At 49.2% G+C, this 1,068-nt stretch overlaps 1 protein-coding gene across 2 annotated transcripts in view; it reads right to left on the bottom strand.

Annotated features, from left to right (window-relative positions):
* IFT22 (intraflagellar transport 22) overlaps window positions 1-1,068 on the bottom strand; it is a 7,434-nt gene that overhangs the window by 4,316 nt on the left and 2,050 nt on the right. The window contains exon 2 of one of the 2 annotated variants that reach the window (XM_017533519.2): window positions 312-388. The exons of the other annotated variant lie outside the window; for it this stretch is intronic. Coding sequence (XP_017389008.1) covers window positions 312-388 — 77 coding nt within the window. The remainder of the gene's footprint in view (window positions 1-311; window positions 389-1,068) is intronic. 2 annotated transcript variants of the gene reach the window in all.

Genomic DNA, 1,068 nt, shown 5'->3' with positions numbered 1-1,068 from the left:
GAGACAGGATCTCACTCTGTCGCCCAGGCTGGAGTGTGGTGGCACAATCATAGCTCACTGCAGTCTCCAACTCCTGGCCTCAAGCGATTCTCCTGCTTCAGCCTCCCATGTAGCTGAGACTACAGACAGATGTCAACATACCTGGCTAACGTTTTATTTTTAGTTGAGATGGGGGTCTCCCTATATTGCCCAGGGTTCAAGTGATCCTCCTGCTTTGGCCTCCCAGAGCGCGGGCATTAGAGGCGTGAGCCTCCTGCCCAGCCGGTCGGACACTCTTTGAGTCTTTGGGACTCTGATCTGTCAGGGCTCACCTCACTCCTTGGGTTGGGCTGTATTCGGTGATGTCAGAAGATTCTGTCAGAAAGTTGGCCAAAACAGTTTTTCCACTCTGTGAAAATGAGAACAAGTAACGGCCTTTGCTGAAAGGCAGAAGGAAACCAAAAAAAAGCACCCCAAGAGGTGTCCTGGAACCCGGTGTGATGCAGTATAGGTCACGGGCACTCAGAGATCATTGGGGTGGTTATAACCTCACTGTCCTGCTCTAGTGCAGTAGGCACAGCCTGGTCTGAGGCCCAGGGAGCATGGGATTAAGGAATTTTTTTTTTTTTTTTTTTTTTTTGAGACAGAGTTTCGCTCTTGTTGCCCAGGCTGGGGTGCAATGGTGTGATCTCAGCACACCATAACTTCTGCCTCCTGGGTACAAGCGATTCTCCTGCCTCACTCAGTCTCCTGAGTAGCTAGGACTATAGGCATGTGCCACCACGTCTGGCTAATTTTTGTATTTTTAGTAGAGATGGGGTTTCACTATGTTAGGCTGATCTCAAAGTCCTGACCTCAAGTGATTCACCTGCTTCCGCCTCCCAAAGTGCTAGGATTACAGGCGTGAGCCACTGCGCCCGGCCAAGGAGTTCTTTTAGGTCACAGAGAGGATCAAAGTCAGCCTGGGGACTCATGGCTAGCTGTCTAACAATCTCACACAGAGCTGTTTCTCCATCTCGATTATATGAGTAATACATATTGCTTTTTTTTTTTTTTTTTATGACAGGGTCTTGGTCTGTTGCTGAGGCT

Source organism: Cebus imitator, unplaced genomic scaffold (genome assembly GCF_001604975.1).
Source record: "Cebus imitator isolate Cc_AM_T3 unplaced genomic scaffold, Cebus_imitator-1.0 Scaffold82, whole genome shotgun sequence".
NCBI classification, from domain to species: domain Eukaryota; kingdom Metazoa; phylum Chordata; class Mammalia; order Primates; family Cebidae; genus Cebus; species Cebus imitator.
The sequence above is the reverse complement of the archived record's forward strand: the minus strand, read 5'-3'. Positions and strand labels throughout refer to the sequence as shown.